Source organism: Eschscholzia californica, unplaced genomic scaffold (genome assembly GCF_041429995.1).
Source record: "Eschscholzia californica isolate CP2 unplaced genomic scaffold, dmEscCali1.0.p SCAF_1, whole genome shotgun sequence".
NCBI lineage: Eukaryota > Viridiplantae > Streptophyta > Magnoliopsida > Ranunculales > Papaveraceae > Eschscholzia > Eschscholzia californica.
Window position 1 is genome coordinate 83,005,484 of NW_028238198.1, and position 18,561 is coordinate 83,024,044.

The following is an 18,561-nucleotide window of genomic DNA, read 5'->3' on the forward strand; positions in this document are numbered from 1 at the left end:
AAATTACCTAACTAATTAATGATTGAATCAAGAGGGATACAAACAACTAGTCATTATTGGGGTTGAAATATGAAAGGGGAGCGCCTATGAAATTTACTCACAATAAATGTGGTGTAAGGAGTAAAACTTGGGTGTAGATATCATAAACAATGATAGTAATAAGGGTTACTTAGTCATTTAATCATGTAATATAAGGGGGGCTTCAAGTTTCAATGATCAGGATAGTAATAGTTGAACTAGGGCGTGAATAGAAGAAAGAAAAATGGTAATCCTTCTTCCTTCTTGCATCGATTCGGTTATCAATTGAAATTGGTGCTTCTTAATGTTCTCTTCAATCCTTTGTTAACCCTAGATTCTACTCTTTGACTTATATGTGTCTCTGTTTCTTCTGGCTTTCTTTTAACCTAAATTTTTCATATAGATCTTATGCTTTAATGAATTTTTTCTTAGTTTTCTATTGAATTTCTTCATTGGTTTTCATTAATGAACTCTGGGTATTTGATATTTTCTTCATTTTTTTGTGTGCAGTTGTTTTTTTCTTATTTCAAGGATTTAGTAGGCAGGGAAGTAACAGTTGAGTTGAAGAATGATTTAGCAATAAGAGGGACACTTCATTCAGTTGATCAGTACCTTAATATAAAGTTAGAGAATACTAGAGTTGTTGATCAAAACAAGTATCCTCACATGGTATGTTTTCTTCACTCTTTGGAATAATTTTTAGGGTTTTGGGTTTTATCATAGTTAAATTATTGAGTTTACATGGAACCTTAGTATCCTGCTTGCTTGTCGTTGGTTAATTACTTTCTTTTTCAGCTTGGGGATATTTGAAATAGATACTTGGGTTGATGGTGTTCAATAATTTAGGGTTTAGGGTGTAGGATTGTTCCTGAAACTTCAAGGTTTAAGGTGAAGAAATATTTAGGTTTAAGCTCTTTTAGTTTGGGATGATAAACATAGTGGTGAGAGTAGTTTTGGGAGTTAATGAGTGTCTGAGATGGTCCGATAATATGGTTTTGGGATGATGAACATAGAGGTTCTGTTTTGTTGTATGTCTTATCTGTAGAGTGATTAAATCTAGTAATACTGTTTTGCTAGAAGTCGGTGATCCAGAGAGTAAGAAAATGTTCGAAACCAAGTGAATTAAGCCACCACTAATATATGTGCGTGTGTGTCTGTGTGTTGAATGACGTTTATGGACTATGAATCCTTTTTGTTAATGATCAACCGACATCATTGTAATTTGTAAGAGGTCAAACTCTTTTATCGGAAGGACAGTCTAACTGGCAAGATATGATACATACATCATTACTCAGCATCAGCTTTGTGTGGGATACTCCAACCCAAGGAGACATCTTCCATGATTGGAATGTTAACCTTTAGTTTCCCTAAAGCTCGAGCTCTCAGAGAGAGATACAATGTTATTTGATAAGGGTTTATGGATCTAACTAGGGTTTAAAGCATATCAAAACCTCGCCAGGACGCTTAGATCATAAAACCACCCGAGCGCCATTTGAAGTTTATATTCGGGTGACCGTTACTGGAGACGGGTATAGTCAGAGCTGTCCTACTCATTGTCTACCCTTTGAGTGGTCTTAATAGGTTCAAATTTTGCTGTTGTTACATTAATTAAATTAACCTATGTAACCATCCCTTTGTATATAAATTCCTGGTTCCGCTCGTGACTGTTAGTACGACCTAGTCGATTGGGACCCTAAGAAAATATTGTTCAATCTATTCTATACTCATCAACTAACTTCAAATGTTCTCTTTATACATCATACCTTTTGTTCTACAACCTGCAAATTCTGTTGTAGACGTTTCTTTTTTTTAATGCTCACAATTTGATAGTCTTCTCTCAAAACTATGGCAGCTATCAGTAAGGAACTGCTTCATCAGAGGTTCAGTTGTGAGATATGTGCAGCTACCCCCAGAAGGAGTCGATGTTGAACTCCTTCATGATGCCACAAGGAGAGAAGCTCGAGGCGGCTGATTTTACTTTTTCACCTATTGAGTTTAAAAACAGAGATGGAATTGAATCAGTGAGAGGAGACAGTTGATGGTCCTATATTTACCATCTTATAGGATTATGTCAATTAATAGGTGAAGATTAACATTGTATTTGCTAAGCTATGTTTCTGGTTCAGAATTTAAATATTTGAGATGTCATTTTAGGTCATTGTTATTACTGTTTCAGTTCTTAACATTTTGGGAGTTTTTATCTGACTTCTCCGGCTTTGTATTATTGACTTCATTTTCTATGCCAGTTAAAGGTCTTGTTCTGAGTAAGAGTTTGTGGGAAGGAAAAACGTTCGGGACGTTTTTACATATCGACCTCTCAATCTCTCATGTCTATCCAAAAATTTAAGAATGATCTGTTTCATGTCGGAACTTTCTGCACGTGGTTCAGTCTGAACTTTCTGCACGTCTTTACATTGTCGTGTTTCAAAAGTCTAATGTGTTTCAAAAGTCTAACACTGATCTGTTCATGCAATAGTTTCCATGGTTCAGTCGGAGAAGGATGATCTACTATAACCCAGAAATGACACAGGGCCTGATTTCGCAGGATACAGAGCCGGGACTTTGGGGCATTTTCCAAAATCTTGGGGGCATCTGAGATTTTTGGGTAGAAGAACTTGCCCCTAAGACTGTACTACCTCACTCTTCTTTTAAGTCGGTGCGACTCGTGAAAAGTTCAACTTCTTTTTTCCCCTACCGTTGACTACTATTTCTGACTACCACCACCATTTCTCTCTATATCTTTGTCTCTCATTTACTTTTCCGTGCAAAAGAAGGGATCCCTTCAACCTTCGCCGCAACCCCTTTCCTCTCATAAGAAGGGAAATTGTCTCAGGCGGAGGAAACCTTATGGCGGGTTCGCCTGAAATACTAAACCCTTCGAGGAAGGTTTTTAGGGGAACCATTTCCAAGGTCTTAGGTACTTGATCGAGCGTTGTGGACTGTTGATAGCAAAACATCTCGTGACGAGCAACCATAGATGTTTGTAGTCGGTCGCCCTTGAATCTTTAAACGAGCTTTATAGTGTTTCAGGCGAAAATCTTCATGATTTGAAACCTCTTCCCAATGAGGGAGGGAGAAAGGATGAAGGAGAGAGAGAGAGAGAGAGAGAGAGAGGAAGAGATGAGAAAGAGAAGGAGAGAGAGAGAGAGAGAGAGAGAGAAGTCGGTGGTAGTGGTCGGGGTTGGTGATGGTGACAGGAGAAGAAAAAAAAAGAAAAGGGAATCCTTTTTGAAGGGTGGCCAACTATATCAGTCCGTTGGAACTCTTGTCACCGAGTAAAAAAAGAGGTAGTAAGGACGTCCAAGATTTTGTTATCCAATTTCTAACTACTGTAGAGATTTTTTTTTTTCGAGATGCCTCAAAGTGTCTCCCCCTAAAATTTATGTGAGTTGAAAAAGTAGTAGGAGGCATAGCACATCATATAACGTGAAAGCATCTTTAGAAGAAAAATGAAATTGACCCCTTCAATAGGGAGCAAATGAACCCTCTTAAGTCTTACCTCAATCTTATTCATTTGGTCCGGAGGTATTATTTGCGATACAGGAATAGCCACGAATGTCCAATTATCTATCTATCTATCTATATCCTATCCCATTCCATTCCATCATCCTTCCTGGATGATTCGTCCAATTTATGATTTTGGAAAAAGACCTACAAATCCCCACACTCACACACATTACAACAACAACAACAAAAAATAATGGTCCTAAAAAACAGGGGACGGATTCCTCTGTAACAACAACAATATCCCCTTTCTTTCTTTCTTTCTTTTGTTTCTCTCTCTCTCTGCTAAACAACAAACTCTCATCATCTCTCTCTCTATCTCTCTTGCTTTAGCTACTGCTTCTACTTCATGTATTTGACTGATTAAGGATCTCAATTTGGGTAATATGTGATCCAAGTTTCTCTCTCTCTCTCTCTCTCTCTCTCTCTCTCTCTCTCTCTCTCTCTCTCTCTCTCTCTTTCTCTCTCTAGAAAAGATGGAAGAAGAAAAAGAAATGGGTATCTGGGATAGTGTTATTGAGTTCACACTGGTTGCACAAAATAAGGGTATGGATCCATTACAATGGGGAATACATATATCTTCTAATTTGACTTCTTTAGGTATTACACTGCCTTCAATTGAACTTGCAAATCTATTGGTTTCTCACATTTGCTGGGAGAATAATGTTCCAATCTTGTGGAAGTATTTAGAGAGGGCTTTGACAGCTAAAATGGTCCATCCTATGCTTGTTCTTGCTCTTCTTTCTTCCAGGTATATATCTCTCTCTCTCTCTCTCTCTCTCTCTCTCTCTCTCTCTTGTTTATGGACTCTAATTTGGTATTTGTGATCTGGGTTGATTCTGTAAATTGAAAATTGGTTCTTTGGGGCCTTTTATTTTTGTGTTTTAGTCAATGGGTATTGCAAATTCTTGAGTCTGTCAAGTCCATTATTTGGGTTTATGGCATTTCAGAATGTTGTTGTGAGAATAGTCCCACGTAGGAGAAAGACGATTTAGTAACCAAGAATATAATGTCTAAGCCGATTGGTTTTGAGTTGGATGACTACAAACTTAACAATTTTTATCTTCTTTTGAAAAGTTACTAGCTTCATGAACTAGAGGTGATTATCAGAATTACTGTTTTCTTCTGTCATTTGTGATTATCAGCTTAAGTAGAAGTATATTGATACCTATGAGGAGTTGGAATTATGTTCTATATCTTATGCTTTTCGTAATGTGGCGATAGTCGTTTCTGTTCTCTTACCCACTGTATACTTTCCTCACAGATCGCTATTTGCAGCTAGCTTAGTTGGTTTGGTGATTGATCATGAAAATATTTTACTGTTGAGAATCTTGTTTCCTATGAAACCATTGTTCTTATTTAGTATTGTTGCTCATATATAATAATCTTCCCTTTTTCGTACAGGGTGATTCCCAATCGGCGGTCCCAACCAGCTGCTTATAGGCTCTATATGGCACTTACAAAGATACATGCCTTTTCATTCGCATCTCAAATTAATGGCTTAAATGATCAAATGTGAGTTGTTGTTTTACATCGTTCCATTCGTGAGATCAATCATTGATGATATACTTCTTATATTACCCGACTTGAAATAGGCTATATTTATATATAGCAGTCTAAATACTTGTAACTAAACAAAGATATAGTAGTTTTGAACAATTGGTGTTGTAACTCGTCCCACTTAATCTAATAGAACCATGGATTTTTTATCGAATAAAGAAAATAGAAATTGATACATTTTCCTATGGTTTTATTATATCTCATATGTGGAACTAAGCAGCTATTGAAATGGTTTGTTTACTTCAAATTGATGTTACTTTGAGTGGCACGGCTGTAATAATTTCATAGACATCTATTCTGTGCAGGAACATGAAAGCTATAGATGATGTTCTTCATCTTTCACAGATATTTGGTGTTCAAGCATCTGAACCAGGCATACTTGTAGTTGAATTTGTCTTTTCCATTGTGTGGCAGTTACTTGATGCAACTTTAGATGATGAAGGGCTATTGGAACTGACCCAGGATAAGAAGTCCATATGGGAAACTAAGCCACAAAATATGGAAATCGATGGTAATGACAACTTAACTGAGAAGATAAGTGAACATTGTGAGAGACTCCAAAAAGCAAATACTGTGACGGCTATTGAGCTTATCAGTCAATTTTTGCAGAATAAATTAACTTCCAGACTTCTTCGTTTAGCACCTGAAAACATGTGAGAGTTTTATTACTTTAACTTGCAATTTATGCAGTTCGTTAGTTTGAGTTTGACTTGTGATGTGTTGATAATAGAATAGAACGTTCAATTTACTAAAACCATCTGACATCTTCTTAGGCAGACACGTTGGGGAGGATTTCTTCAGCGTTTACAACTGATTGTGACACACTCTTCAGCATTACGGAGTTCAAAAGTAATATCGCCGGAAGTCCTTCAAAGTTTCTCATCAAATACACGTAAATTATCAATTCGAGGAAGGAAAACTAGTACGAAACCAGAAGTCAGTGCAGTTATAGCTTCTGGGTACCTGACTCCTCCTGCTGGTCAGTATCGGGGAACTAGTTGTTCTGCGATCTGGCTTCCTCTTGACCTGTTTCTGGAGGATACCAGCGATAGAGTACAAGTTGCAGCAACTTGTGCCATTGACGTTCTTAGTGGTAAGTGGAAGTTGTGCATTCCACACTTTTAAGCTTTACATATTATCTAATATGGGTATGTTCTAATGTATTCTAGTTCATATAGGTCTCATCAGATCTCTTCAAGCAATTAATGGTACTACCTGGCATGATACCTTCTTAGGTCTTTGGTTTGCTGCAATTAGACATGTTCAAAGGGTAATTATATGTTCCACTTGGGTTAAATAGGGCCAAGAAAAGAAAAAACAGAAGTTGATACTTTACTTTTCAAGCGGATAAAATGATTTCCCCTTCTCCTTGGTGATGCCAGTATCTGGGATAATTCTTGTATATGTTAACATTTCAATGTCAAAACATTCGTGGATAATATAGAAGAGTTTTTCATGTCGTTTAATGTCTTCATTTGCCGTGATTTTCGGGATAACCAGATACTGGTGCTTGCCTTTATTGACGACTTATGTTTTGTATGTCAGGAAAGAGATCCAATTGAGGGCCCTGTACCTCGCCTTGATACCCGATTAGGCTTGTTGTTGACTATTACGACACTTGCGATTGCCAATATTATTGATGAGGAGGAAGCTGCAGTAATTAAGGAACAGGAAAGTTCCAGTCAGTGGAATAACAAGCAGGTTCCCGAAAAGCGTCGGAAGGATTTGATTTCAAGCTTAAAGGCATTAGGAGATTATGAGGACTTGCTTACGCCACCTCAATCTGTTATTCCTGCAGCCAATCAAGCTGCAGCAAAAGCAATGATGTCTGTTTCAGGCCTCACAGTTGGTAGCGGATACTTCGATTGCATTAACACTAATGACATGCCGATAAACTGTTGTAAGGATAAATATCTTTTTCAATAACATAGTAAGTTACACCTCTTATGCATGTAAGACAAGCCCAAAATGTGAGTAGGCTTGTTATACATATTTAACGAGAAAAGTCGACATGATGAAGCAAGTATGAAGTGTTACGTTTCTTTCTCGTGGAGTGCAGATATTTACCTGGAATCTGGATATATGGAATGCTCATGTGCTTCTTGCTAGTGAGCTTACCTAGGATATTCTTTATGTTGTTTAACCTTCATTCATCAAAACCTCATTTTCTATGTCTTGTGTGGGCTTACCTTCGTATTGCGTTTGGTATATTTATGAAGGTTAACGTTAAACATCTCATGCATATGCTTGCAGCTGGAAACATGCGACATTTGATAGTTGAGGCTTGTATTGCTAGAGATCTACTGGATACATCGGCATATTTGTGGCCCGGCTATATAAACGGGCGAATCGGCCAATTACCTCACATTTCACCAGGCCAAGTGCTTGGTTGGTCATCCTTGATGAAAGGAGCGCCGTTAACCCCAGCAATGGTGAATGCTTTGGTCTCTGCACCTGCTTCAAGGTATGCTAACACTTGTTTCAACGAAAGTTTATGAAACCATTACTCATAGTTTCTAGCTGTCTGGTTGGAATATTACTTCTGAAAGTGTTTCTTCATCATGAACGTCCATCAGAAGCTTGATCCACTGTTATTTGGACTTCCTACTCCAGCTATAGTTCCATGAGATCTGTTATCCAATTTAATAACATACTTTTGATATCTAATTTCTTCTTTATGACAGTTTCTTTTTGTTTTTACCTTTGGGTTCTCTAGGTATTGAATTCGAACGTGCGTCATTTAAGGTTAATGGCCCTGATAATGTCTTAGTATGAGTTTCAAATTATAGTTTTTTTAATCAATTCACTGCCTTAAATCCTTTTTTCTCCAATGTACATAACATGATTTGCCGTCATATTTTGATTAACCAACACTTTGGCTTCTAAATATAGTGATCCTATGATAGATTTATTTGAGGTCTCTTTATTCCCTTGAAAAATGCTATTTTATTTACCTTGAGTAAGTTCATGGTTTTGATGTTTGAAGCTTAGCGGAGCTCAAAAAATTGTTTGAGATTGCTACGAATGGATCAGAAGATGAGAAAATATTTGCTGCTACTATTCTTTGTGGGGCATCTCTTGTTCGAGGATGGAACATACAGGTAATGAACAAATTTACGTTTTTTACACTAAATCCCTACATATCGGTATAAGAGAAAATAAAAAATGAAATGTATATATGTATATATATCTTTAGTTTGTGTTGATCCTTCTTCATGCAATGCAGGAGTACACAGTCCGTTTTGTTATAGAGCTGCTATCTCCTCCAGCTCCCGCTGATTACTCTGGGAGTGGTAGCCATTTGATAAGTAATGCTCCTTTACTGCATACAGTGATTGTTGGCTTAGGACCTATTGACCTGATCCAAATTTTATCATTGCATGGCTTGGTAGGTTAAATAACCTTTTTTTTTCAAATTTTTTGGATTCTTTAGCATTTTCACGTCCCTGGTGGTATTAAAATACCGTTGTGCCCGATACCTTATCCGTCCAAGTCCAGGAAAATGAAGATCTCCACAAAAGATTTCCAGTTCAGTCATTTATTTTTTCTCTATCATAATTAATCCCTATACTCACTTTATTGTATTTAAAGTGAAATACTATAGCTTACAAGAATACAAGATCAGAAGGGGAAAAAGATTTTCTATTTTTGAAATTGTTCATTTTCTTGGCATCTTTTTTTCTGATCTGTGAAATAATATGTTTCATTGTTCTAGGTTCCAGAACTTGCAGGTGCTTTAATGGCAATATGCGAGGTATTTGGTTCATGTGTGCCCAATGTCTTGTGGAAGCTCCCAACAGGAGAAGAAATCAATGCACATACAGTATTCTCAAATGCATTTACTCTTCTCTTGAGACTCTGGAGATTTAATCATCCACCCCACGAACATTGCATTGGAGATGTACCTCCAGCCTGGTCTCATTTAACTCCTGAGTATCTTCTATTGGTTCGAAATTCTCAATTAGTACATTCTAATGACTCACGGACGGACCAAAATAGAAGCAGAACAAAATCACCAATGACAAGTTCATCCTCTGTCGAACCCATCTTTGTAGATTCATTTCCGAAATTGAAAGTCTGGTATCGGCAGCATCAAGCTTGTTTGGTATCGACTCTCTCTGGTCTTGTACATGGAACACCAGTTCATCAGATTGTTGATACTCTTCTAAATATGATGTTCAGAAAGATTAATAAAGGAGGAAACTTGCCTTTAACGTCTGGAAGTAGTACTTCATCAGGTCCTGGAAGTGAAGATTTCTCTCTGAGACCTAAATTACCTGCCTGGGAAATCCTAGAAGCTGTTCCATTTGTTGTTGATGCGGCTCTTACAGCTTGTTCACATGGAAAACTCTCACCTCGTGAATTAGCTACAGGTTGGTCTTGATTGACTTGAGCAGATACGAACTAACATTTTTCTTACTATTCCGTACATCATCAAAGATTGTATTAGATTTTTTTGTAATATGTGGACACTTTAGGAAGTAGAGAAACACGTAAACAAAGACTTAATTGGCGAATACAGAAAAAATTTGCCAACTCAACTGTTGCCAAAAGCTACTAATTTTGCACCATATTTTGCTTCTATTTGGAGCCTTAAATACAAGTCATTCACATTAGTTAAACTTTTTGAGTTGATCTGATTCAGGTCTCAAAGATTTAGCTGACTTTCTTCCCGCATCTTTGGCGGCAATTGTAAGTTACTTCTCTGCTGAGGTAACTCGTGGCGTTTGGAAACCGGCTTCTATGAATGGAACTGATTGGCCAAGCCCTGCTCCATATATATCGACTATGGAGGAACAGATCAAGAAAATTCTAGCTGCTACTGGTGTTGATGTCCCGAGCCTTGTTACAGGTCTAGTTGACACCCTTAATTAGTTATTTCAATAATAATCTATTCGTAAATACGAATTAGTTCAATCTGCATCTGGAACATGAACGAAAATTTTGAGACACCGACTACTATCGTCTCTCTCTCTCACACTGTTACCAGAACAGAACTTCATCAACTCAAATGTTTCAATGATCCTAACCTAGCTCATTTAAATGGTTTTTTCTTTGCGAAATCTAACGTTATTTAGTAACGGAACTATTTTACTTCTTTGTTCTTTCTATTCTTTATGATCATTATGAGAGTCTGAAATTTATTCTGCTTGCAGTTGGAAACTCTCCAGCAACACTCCCACTACCTTTGGCGGCATTTGTAAGCCTTACAATAACCTATAAACTGGACAAAGAATCAGAACGCTTTTTAAACCTTGCCGGGCCAGCATTAGAAGGCCTTGCAGCAAGTTGTCCATGGCCTTGCATGCCAATTGTAGCATCATTATGGGCCCAAAAGGTGAAACGATGGAGCGACTTCCTCATCTTTTCTGCATCTCGAACTGTTTTCCATCATAACTATGATGCAGTAGTTCAACTCTTGAAGAGTTGCTTCACGGCTACACTTGGCCTTACTGGTTCACCTTTCACTTGTAATGGTGATGTTGGACCACTTCTCGGGCATGGATTCGGCTCTCGTTTCAATGGTGGGTTCTCTCCAGTTGCCCCTGGGATTCTTTACTTACGAGCTTATAGAGACATCAGAGACATGATGTTCATGACAGAAGTGATCCTCTCTCTATTAATGTCCTCAGTGAGAGAAATAGCAGCAAATGAGGGCCAAAGAGATAGAACTGAGAAGCTAAAGAAAACCAAGTACGAGATGAAATATGGGCAGGTTTCACTTTCTGCAGCAATGAAAGAGGTGAAGCTTGCTGCATCACTTGGAGCGTCATTAGTTTGGTTATCTGGCGGATCAGCTCTTGTTCAATCCTTGATTCAAGAAACTTTGCCTTCTTGGTTTCTATCTATTCATGAACCAGACCAAGAACGAAATCACGGAGGAATAAGTGCAATGTTATGTGGTTATGCACTTGCGTATTTTGCAGTTATGTGTGGTACATTCGCATGGGGTATCGAGTCAGTATCAACATCTTCGAAGAGACGGGCCAAAGTCATTGGTGCCCATTTCGAATTTCTTGCAGGTGTGCTTGATGGAAAGATCTCACTTGGTTGTGACCGGGCTATTTGGCATGCTTATGCATCTGGGTTTTTAAGTTTGATTGTGAGGTGTACACCGATTTGGTTATTGGAAGTTGATATAATTATCTTGAAGAGATTAAGCAAGGGACTCAGACACTCGAATGAGGAGGAACTTGCTCTAGTGATATTAGAAAGAGGTGGGACTCGAGCAATGGGAGCAGCTGCTGAACTGATTATAATGACTAGTGAGTAATTATTAATCCTGCTTTTTCGTCGATTTTTTTTTGAAGATTTATGGTTGTATAATGTTTTTAGATGTTAGCAAATTACATATGCGTAGTGTCAAGTCTGCCATCTTCAATTGGTAGACCTAAAAATGGTCTCTATAAGATCATCATATCGTATATGTAACGATGCAGAAAATGTTCAAATTATATCTTGGATGGTTAGCATTTTATGTACAGAGACAACATTGAGGATTAACTTCTTTAAGAAATGAGATATTTATCATTGTTTTCATCTAAGGCTTGTCTTAGTTCTCGTGTTCATCTTAATCTTAATCATCTACATATGGCTTGTTTGAATTATGAATCGAATCAACTTGCTTACAACTGAAACTAAAAGGTTCAGACTACCTTATCTGTTAACATCCTGTCACTAGGTTGTCTTTGTAAAAAATCGGTCAATCGGGCTTATAAACATGCAATTAAGACTCAACAGATAACAAGGAAGATAAAATAGGATTCCCCGCGTTTTGATTCTTGAACTAGACCTAAAGTAAAAGAATACGAAAAATCTTCTCAACCCTTCAAAAATTAGACAGTCACTATGTCATCACTTGCTCTATTTGAATTCGGATCGTATACAACTTGTTCATTTCTCACTGGAACAAGGGTGCATATAATATTATATTGCATTGGACAACACTTGAACAACAAAGAAATTGATTCACAATGCACCAAGCCAAAAAGAAAAAGAAAAAAGGGAATAAGAACATTTTGTTTTTGGATTATATTTTAAGATCTGATTTTATAGAATACCTGCAAGAACTTGAATGAAGTCAAGCTGATCAAGCAAGGCCACTGCACCCAGCCAATTTCTTCACTCCCTGGCTCTGCATCGATGTCCTCACCAGAAACACCTCATCCCACCTCCCAGCATCAGCGTATATACTCGATAGCAGAACCCTACCAGCACCATGAGCTGGTTCTAAGTTCGCTAAACTCTCTGCAGCTCTCTCTCCTATTTCCATATTTCCATGGGTTTTGCAGGCAGACAGCAATGTCCCCCATATAACGACATCGGCTTTCATTGGCATGTTTTTTATCAACTTTTCAGCTTCTTCCAGTCGCCCGGCCCTACCCAAAAGATCCACTAAACACCCATAGTGCTTAATATTTGGCTCCATGTTATACATTATTTTCATAGACTTGAAATAGTCTTCCCCTAGCTCAACCAGTCCTGTATGACAACATGCAGTTAAGACTCCTATAAATGTAATCGAATTAGGTCTGATTCGGGTCCTTTTCAAATCCGAGAACACATTAAGAGACATCTTCGCATGCCCATGCATGGCCAAACCAAAGATTATCGCATTCCACGGTGAAACTGAAGTTGTCTTTTCTCTCACTTGATTGAAAAATTCCAGAGCATTGTTGATGCTTCCACACTTGGCATACATATCAATTAGTGCGGCAGTTAAGTTATCAGTAAGAGGTATCAAATTTTCAAGTATGTATTCATGAATCCATTTCCCTTGTTCTAGTGAACCACAATTTGAAATTCCAGAGAGGATACTCACCATTGTGATTTCATTCGGTTGAATCCCACTCATTAACATCTCACGGAAGAGTTCTAATGCCGATTCAGATTGCCCAATTTGCGCATAACCTGAAATCATAGAGCTCCATGAAACAACATCTCTTTGAGGCATCAAATCGAATACTTTCCTTGACAAATCTACCATGTTATTTCTAACAAAACCTGCAATAAGAGCATTCCAGGACGAAATATTTTCTTTATTCCCCAATTCAAATTGCAAATGAGCTAAATCCATCCTCCTGCAAGCTGCATAGAAATGGATTATTGTTGCTTGCAAGAAAACATGGCAGTCCAAACCATTCTTTATACTTGCACAATGTAGCTTCCGACCCTCGTTAATATTCACCGAACGACCACAAGCTGAAACTAAATCCACAATTGTGACTTCATTGGGTCGAAACCCACAACTTATCATCTCCCTATACATAATTAAAGCGTCGCTTAACTTATCTTCACGTACTAACGCATCAATCATTGTGCTCCAAGAAACCATATCTTTTGAAGGCATCTTTTCGAACAAATCTTTGGCCGAATCAACATGACCTGCCTTTGAATAACCATTCAACATTACGTTCCACGTAACTATATTTCTTTCACTCATCTCATCGAAAATAATTTTTGCTTCATCTAATTTTGAACAAAACGAATAAATATGAATCAAGTTAGTCGATACTAGATTAAAATCTTGAAGTCCCGCTTTAATGGCCAATGCATGATTCATACTTCCATTATACATTCCATCCATATGCGAGTAAGCCGAGATCACACTGGCTAGAGTAACCTCATTTGGATAAACACCCGCGGTTCGCATTTCCTTGAAAACCTCCAAAGCTTCAACAAATTTATCATTTTGAGCCAAGCCCATAATAATTGTGGTAAAGGAGACACAATTTCTAACAGGCATTTCATCGAATAATTGACAAGCATTTTCTAATCGATCTAATTTTACATACCCAGAGATCAAAATGTTCCAAGATGCAGTATCTAACAATAAACATGAATTAAACATAGAATGAGCTTCCTCAATTCTCCCACATTTTGCATAAAGATTAATCAAACTGTTTTGAACAAAAATGTTTAAATTAAGACCAGATTTCAAAGCCAAAGAGTGAACTTGTTCACCTTGGGAGATTGCAAAGTGGGATGAACATGACTTCAAGGTTGAAACCAAGTAATTTGGGTGTTTAAGATTCTTTTGGATGTTAATGAACAAAGAAAGAAACTCTTCTGGGTAACTGGGCAATTTTGAAGAATCTTTTCTCGGAATTATGGATACCCATTTTTTATCTGATCGTAAAATTGAAGGAGAAGAGATTAGTGGGTGAAGAATTTTGGTAGGTCTGATAATATAACTCATGACAGGAGATCATAAGAGCTGTTAAGGTTTGAACTTCATGTTTGTCAATTGTCACCAACCAAACCACAAAATCAAAAGATGGGAGTAGTGATTGAATATTAGAGTTTGAGTCCCTTTTTTTTTTTTTTTACTGAAGTTGTATATGCATTTTTTTAAATCTTATATGTATACTCCAGAATTGAGTTGAGTCTTATTTGAGAATGTTAATTCTATTTTGGCCCCCTAAAGATGACCAACTGACTAAAATGACCCCCCAAAGATGACCAGCTTCTAATTTAACCCCCTTTTCGTTTTTCCGTCTTTTGTTCCGTTCGCCGTTACTGATCTCGCACTTTCTTACTTGAAATACCCCTGCTCATAACTTTTTGGCAACTGAATTTTGTGCCAAGAGTAATTATGATTTGTCAAATCAATTTACCTTTCCAATGTTCAAAATTATTTTTTTCTTCACTCTCCCTTCTCATCAATTCAATTTTATCTTCCTTCCCTTCAAACACTCTCCACAAAACCCCCAAATCTTGATAAAACAACCAGAATCTCTCGGTAGACCTTTTTTTTAAAAATTTTGATGGTTATGAGAATGGGATTTAGAGGGTTGTGGGTATATGGGTGAAGTGTGAAGTATTGGTGGTGGCGGAGGATTATGATCTGGCATGTTGGTGGGTACTTGTCTATTATAATAATAAGAAGTTCTAGATTGGGTTATAGTTGGACGATGCTTTGGGGATGAAATTATTGAGAAGAGTTATTGATGATGATGATGATTTTTATCATGACTGGGTGGTGAGAGCAGTTGTTCTTGAGCTTGTAAAACCAAGCATTGGGCATTATATCTGCTAATATGAACTTATACTTCTTCCTCATTTCACTCTTGAAAAGAAAAAGCGAATGAAACTCAATTTAACAAAAGGTTGAATCTTTCCTTCAACATCGGATGTGATTCTCTCTGTGCCCTAAACTTTATATTTCAGGTTCTGGAGTCTAATTCAATCTGATATGTTTATTAGCCAGTGAAGGGAGTGATGAGAATTCTATACCGATGCTTATAGCGAGAGTGATCAGTGATGAAGAACATAGTCATCGAGGCAGCAGGAAAATGAGAAAGTTTCCAATAATCTGATCTAGACCCGGTTCAACTTTTCAAGAAATTGAAGAAGCAATATTACCATTTGAGTACCTTTCATGGAAAACCACTGTCAGGACTAATTGAATTTTGGGCATGAGCTGTACAGTTCAATTTCTCTCTTTAGTTCCCATTAAAATTCTCCCTCTCTCTCTCTCTCTAACCTTTATCACATGGTGGTGAGATCATAAAGGAATTTCAGCTTGTGTTTTTCTCAATTTCTTATGAATTTGTTCATCAAGAAATTATGATTTTGAGAAGAAATAATTGTAGTAATCTCCATTCTTCATGGAGAATTACTTCATTTTGGATATTTCTTTTAGTGATTAAATCTTTTTTGGGCTTAATATAGATGGGATTTTATTACTTTCATTCAAGTACTCTGTTCTTAGTGATCCTTTAATAATTTTACAAAGTTAGAATTATGAATATCAAAACCCATGTTCAAACATTTCTCTCTCAAGAAACAAATTCATTTGCAGGTAATCCGGATATGTGTGGTAAAATTCTTAATAACCCATGTTAGATTTCATATGAAGATAAACAAAATTGATTTTATCAAGGGAATGAAATTGCTTTGTCAAAATCAATTTTAGAACACAAAAAAGTAACGATTTGACTAATCTTAATGACTCTTGGGACCACAAAAATTTCCAGCTGGCAAAAAGATATAGATAAGGCTATCTTAGGTAAGAAAATTCAGTTCATTAACAGTCGACGGAAAAATTGACGGAAAAATAAAAAAGGGGGATAAATTGGCATCTGGTCATCTTTAGGGGGCCATTTTGGTGAGTTGGTCATCTTTAGGGGGCCAAAATAGAATTAACTCTTATTTTTACGTTTGATTTGTCAAAATGGGTGATTCAAGTTGATTTTTGAGTCTATTTAAGTTAGATTGCTTAGATTCAGATAACGAGAGATAAAGAATAAAAAATTGAAAGGGTGATGTTTGGAGGAAACAAAAAAATTTGTTTCCACCCAAAATTTATTACCCCGGAAACTTCGCTTATTTCCCTGAAATACTGACCTTTTTTTATGTTGAAAAAGAAACGCCAACTGTAAAATCTTATGCATTTCATTAACATGTTAGACTGTTAGTATTGGTCGATTTCAGACTATCTTGGCAATATTCTCACTCTTTTTTGAATTTCAGACACGTTTTTGGCATAACGTGGATGAAATGTGACATTCAAGATAGTCATGTTTAGACTCGGTATACAAATATATTTTGTATCTATTATATAAAACAGAAGGGAAAACGATGACTGGGACAAACATCCTTATTTAATTATGTATATTGTCTAGAAGCCCTTCTCAAAATTTAAAATATAGTCCTTCGTAGAAATAAAGTTACCTATTTAAAAAACAATAATCCTTTCCTTCTTAGAAATAAAATAACTATTTTACGAAAAAAAGAAACAAAATAAATTTCAAGGGTTAAAAGAAGAAATTAAAATCTCTTTCTCTCAATAAAATAATAATTAATTTAAGAGAAAAGGAACAAAAATCTATTATATAAAACAGAAGGGAAAACGAATACTGGGACAAACATCCTTATTTAATTATGTATATTGTCTGGAAGTCCTTCTCAAAATTTAAAATATAGTCCTTCGTAGAGATAAAGTTACCTATTTAAAAAACAATAATCCTTTCCTTCTTAGAAATAAAATAACTATTTTAAGAAAAAAAGAAACAAAATAAATTTCAAGGGTTAAAAGAAGAAATTAAAATCTCTTTCTCTCAATAAAATAATAATTAATTTAAGAGAAAAGGAACAAAAAAGTAATACAAAATAATAATAATTAATAAAAATTTCTCTCTCTCTCTCAATAAAATATAACAATAGATTTCGTAACATTTGATTGATACAAGTATTCGTGCCATTGGGCACGGGATATAAAATAATCTATTTAAAAAAATAACCGCGTCCTTATTAGAAATAAAATAATTAATTTAGGGTAAGAATTTCTACTCAGATTTCCATAAGAGGAGTTCTACATATATTTGGGAACGTCTCTACTTAGATTTGGGGAAAGTTTCTACTCAATCCTTAAACTCTCTCTTAATAAAATAATAATTAATTTAAGAGAAAAAGAACAAACAAGTAATACAAAAAAATAATAATTAATAAAAATCTCTCTCTCTCTCAATAAAATATAACAATAAATTTCGTAACATTTGATTGATACAAGTATTCGTGCCATTGGGCACGGGATATAAAATAATCTATTTAAAAAAATAATTTATTTTAAAAAATAATCTATTTTAAAAAATAACCGCGTCCTTATTAGAAATAAAATAATTAATTTAGGGTAAGAATTTCTACTCAGATTTCCATAAGAGGAGTTCTACATATATTTGAGAACGTCTCTACTCAGATTTGGGGGAAAGTTTCTACTCAATCCTTGAGTATTTATGGTGAAAATAAGAGGAGGTTACTCAAATTTTAATTGAACTTCACTTTAGGCTTTAGGGTTTTAATCTTCACTTTCTCTTCATTGAACTTCAATTCTATTATGATTTCTGGTGAGTACTCAACCATGTCTTCTGATTATTATTCTTCTTATGCATATTTATCTTAAATTATCGTCTTCATTGTAAATTACAAAGATTGATAGAGAGCCTATAAAATCTCAATAGTTAAGTTGGTTAATAATGAAACAACTATTACGGAACAACACATATGCAGATTGAGTTTAAGAAAACTAGAGAAAGTTTTGGTAGGCCCACATGCAACACATATGCAGACACATAAATTTACTATCATTGTTGTTAATTAACTATCATTGTTCTCCAATAAGATTTTGGTAAATTAACATAAATTTTTTTTTACTATCATTGTTGTAAATCCATTGTTAAGTTGTTTGTTGTAGGCACATATGCAGTTTGAATTATCATAAACTTTAGTTTTTTTAGTTGATTAAATTTATGTTTATTTTGTTGTGGTTGCATATGTTGTTTGATTTAACTAGATAAATATTTTTATCAATACATTTCCTGCTCACCAAATCTTTGTAAATCTCCATTGTTAAGTTGGTTAAATTATCATCTCGGTCGTTAATTAAACACTATGAAATTTGTATTGGTTATTTACAAAGATTTGTGGTGAGCCTAATTGAATTTGAAAAGAACCTTATGCTATTTTAGATGTTCATTA

At 35.9% G+C, this 18,561-nt stretch overlaps 3 protein-coding genes across 8 annotated transcripts; 2 read left to right on the forward strand and 1 right to left on the reverse strand.

The window, feature by feature from the left end:
* Positions 1-191: 191 nt before the first annotated feature.
* LSM2 (Small nuclear ribonucleoprotein family protein) lies at positions 192-2,286 on the forward strand. Its single transcript, XM_086656634.1, has 3 exons — positions 192-265; positions 529-687; positions 1,871-2,286. Exons 1-3 carry the CDS (start codon positions 263-265, stop codon positions 1,988-1,990), a joined length of 282 nt encoding a protein of 93 aa, XP_086512760.1. The 5' UTR covers positions 192-262; the 3' UTR covers positions 1,991-2,286.
* Positions 2,287-3,409: 1,123 nt separating this feature from the next.
* On the forward strand, positions 3,410-11,627 carry LOC147570062 (mediator of RNA polymerase II transcription subunit 33A-like). 6 transcript variants are annotated; one of them, XM_086656640.1, is made up of 14 exons: positions 3,705-4,273; positions 4,541-4,621; positions 4,927-5,037; positions 5,388-5,593; positions 5,692-5,735; positions 5,856-6,175; positions 6,261-6,352; positions 6,628-6,982; positions 7,336-7,546; positions 8,069-8,183; positions 8,309-8,470; positions 8,798-9,455; positions 9,728-9,934; positions 10,239-11,627. In XM_086656640.1, the coding sequence occupies exons 4-14, from the start codon at positions 5,591-5,593 to the stop codon at positions 11,354-11,356; spliced, it is 3,285 nt and encodes a 1,094-aa protein (XP_086512766.1). In that variant the 5' UTR covers positions 3,705-4,273; positions 4,541-4,621; positions 4,927-5,037; positions 5,388-5,590; the 3' UTR covers positions 11,357-11,627. The 6 variants fall into 6 exon arrangements, with proteins under 6 accessions (XP_086512761.1, XP_086512762.1, XP_086512763.1 ...); XM_086656636.1 differs by having other exon boundaries at positions 3,540-4,273; positions 5,388-5,735; XM_086656639.1 differs by lacking the exon at positions 4,541-4,621 and having other exon boundaries at positions 3,721-4,273.
* A 291-nt stretch (positions 11,628-11,918) lies between these two features.
* On the reverse strand, positions 11,919-14,440 carry MEF18 (mitochondrial editing factor 18). Its single transcript, XM_086656641.1, has one exon. It carries the CDS (start codon positions 14,279-14,281, stop codon positions 12,173-12,175), a length of 2,109 nt encoding a protein of 702 aa, XP_086512767.1. The 5' UTR covers positions 14,282-14,440; the 3' UTR covers positions 11,919-12,172.
* Positions 14,441-18,561: the final 4,121 nt, after the last annotated feature.